Source organism: Octodon degus, unplaced genomic scaffold (assembly GCF_000260255.1).
Source record: "Octodon degus isolate 3935 unplaced genomic scaffold, OctDeg1.0 scaffold00021, whole genome shotgun sequence".
Taxonomy (NCBI): Eukaryota; Metazoa; Chordata; class Mammalia; order Rodentia; family Octodontidae; genus Octodon; species Octodon degus.
In genome coordinates, this window is record NW_004524597.1 from 13367025 (window position 1) to 13369563 (window position 2539).

A 2539-nucleotide genomic window follows, 5' to 3' on the forward strand; every position below is an offset into this window, starting at 1 on the left:
CCTGCAGCATACACCCCAGTGGACCTTTCAAGAAATGGCTGGGCCATTGTGCAGAAGAATGCCCGGAAATCCCTCCTCCAACAAGGATGGGGGCTCTTCCTCCAGGTCAGGAAACTCCAAGTTGGCTTCCGGAGAGTGGCCTGGGGGCTGGGGTGGCAGGCACCACCACCACTGGTGGGAGGGTTATACACAGCCTTTATGTCCTTTTGTGCCCCTACTGTCTGAGAACCAAAGCAAGCTGCCTAGCTGGGGCCACTGCAGCCAGTGGAAGCGGAGCCTATGAATTCTGAGGACTTTCATAAGTGATGCCACCTGATCTGGGCTTCAAAGGATGGGGAATAAGCAACACTACAGGTAGAGGAGCAGCAGGCCAAGGCAGAGGGGTCTGAGAAGCCACCATGCAGGGGCAAAGTAGGTATTGCCTGGATAAAACCCCTGTACAGCCTACTTTGTATCAGGGCCTGAAGGCCACAGAGGCAGTGTATTGGCTGTGTTGGGCAGGTGCTTTGGAGGAGGATGGGATCCTGAGCCTGTTCCCTATAGGTTTGTCATCTCTGCTTGGTATGGCTCCTCCACGGTGCTGAGGCTCAGAGTACTGGGCAGGGGAAGTGCAAGGAATAGACCTGGCTTGATCCCCAAGACGGGCTTTCTGGAGGTCTAGTGTACCTTACTTGAGCTGAGCAAAAGAATTTCCAGAGCCTCTCCAAGCAGGCTTCAGTGGGGCCGTATCTCTGTGAGGTTGGCTCCTGCAAAGATGTAGATGGAAGGGGCAGTTCAGTCTGACAGTTTTGAGCTCCTAAAGTGCTGGGGCCAGGATGCACCAGAGGTGGCTTGAAGAGTGAGCACAGAGCCCAAGGCCGGTCCAGAACGCTTAGCTGTGACTAGGACAACGGTAGGTGGAGTCTGCGGCCCGACAGGGTGCGGTCCCTGAGCCCTCAGCTTTCCACACTCTGTTCTTTCTCTAACTTCAGCTGCCGGGGAGCTTGCGATTGGCTGTAGGCGATGGTTCACGCAAGGATTGGCTGCTCAAGTCCCGGGGGGTGGGTCCGGAGATGGCAGATCCGCCCCCAGAGACTTCAAATGGGGAGCCCCCAAGAAGTGCCAGCAAACCCGAGGTGGTGCATCAGATCCGCGGCGCGAGTGGACAGAAGGTGGAGATCCGGCCGCTCAGGCTAAAGGGGAGTAGCCCTCACTCGGGGCCCCGAGCCAACCAAAGCGTCCCCGCCGTGCGCAGGGCGGTCTGGGGACCTTCAGCCATGGGGTCAGCATCGTTGGAAATCCTGGGTCTAGTGCTGTGTCTGCTGGGATGGTTGGGCCTGATCCTAGCTTGCGGGCTGCCCATGTGGCAGGTGACTGCCTTCCTGGACCACAACATCGTGACGGCACAGATCACCTGGAAGGGGCTGTGGATGACTTGCGTGGTACAGAGCACTGGGCACATGCAGTGCAAGGTGTATGAGTCTGTGCTGGCGCTGAGCTCTGAGGTGCAGGCGGCACGGGCGCTTACAGTGGGCGCCGCGCTGCTGGCACTGATTGCACTCTTCGTGACCCTGGCTGGCGCGCAGTGCACCACCTGCGTGGCCGCGGGCCCGGCGAAGGCGCGTGTGGCCCTCACTGGCGGTGCGTTATACGTGTTCTGTGGGTTGCTGGCACTCGTGCCTATCTGCTGGTTCGCCAACATTGTTGTCCGTGAGTTCTACGATCCTTCGGTTCCCCTGTCGCAGAAGTATGAGCTGGGCGCAGCGCTGTACATCGGGTGGGTGGCCTCTGCGCTACTCATGTGCGGGGGCGGCCTCGTGTGCTGCGGAGCTTGGGGATGTGCCGGCCGTCCGGACTTCAGCTTTCCTGTCAAGTACTCAGCGCCGCGGCGGCCCACTGCCAGTGCTGACTACGACAAGAAGAACTATGTCTGATGGTGTGGGGTACAGCGGGGCCCCTTCCGGCAGCACAGCCAGCGAACTGGAGGAGCAAGCGACCCCGGGAGCTGCGCGTGACGGCGGCGGGGTCGCGCCCCAAAGACTCCACGGAATGTCGGACTTGGTGCACCGATCCCACAGGACGCAGCCTCAGTCGGTTCTGATTGCCACCATCCAGGCCCGCGCCCTGCCCTGAACAGATGACAAGCACTTGTGAGGACTTAGAGGTTTCCTTTGTGGGCAGTACTGACCACGACTTAGGTGGAACTCTCGAACTCCATACACTACAGATGCCAATTTCTTTCTCGACCCCGAAAGGGGGGGGGGAGGGGGTCTTGGATGCTGCCTTTATCAGAACTCCTACGGACTTGGAAGGGCAGATGGAAGACCCCAGGGCCCCCAGGCCGGAAGGACTAGTATAAAGGGCCTCTTCTTTTTCAGCGAGGGCCTAAGCCCAAGGGACCAAGTGACTTCACTTGGAACTATGTGTATCGCCTCAGCAGCCCCCCAGGTGAGGCTTGTGGACACCACAGCCTGAGTGGAGCTGGTTCACTGCCCTCCTCCAGGCCTGGGGAGAGGGTTGGGGAGGTTAAGAATTTGCTTAGTAAATAGCTTGAACACTC

General features: G+C 59.2%; 1 protein-coding gene across 1 annotated transcript; it reads left to right on the forward strand.

Moving 5' to 3' along the window:
* Positions 1-1094: 1094 nt before the first annotated feature.
* Positions 1095-2539, forward strand: Cldn5 (claudin 5). The gene has a single exon (XM_004627980.2). It carries the CDS (start codon positions 1257-1259, stop codon positions 1911-1913), a length of 657 nt encoding a protein of 218 aa, XP_004628037.1. The 5' UTR covers positions 1095-1256; the 3' UTR covers positions 1914-2539.

Bases quoted from the DNA above. Each gene is read 5' to 3' on its own strand.
- Cldn5 (XM_004627980.2), top strand. From the start codon at position 1,257: ATGGGGTCAGCATCGTTGGAAATCCTGGGTCTAGTGCTGTGTCTGCTG.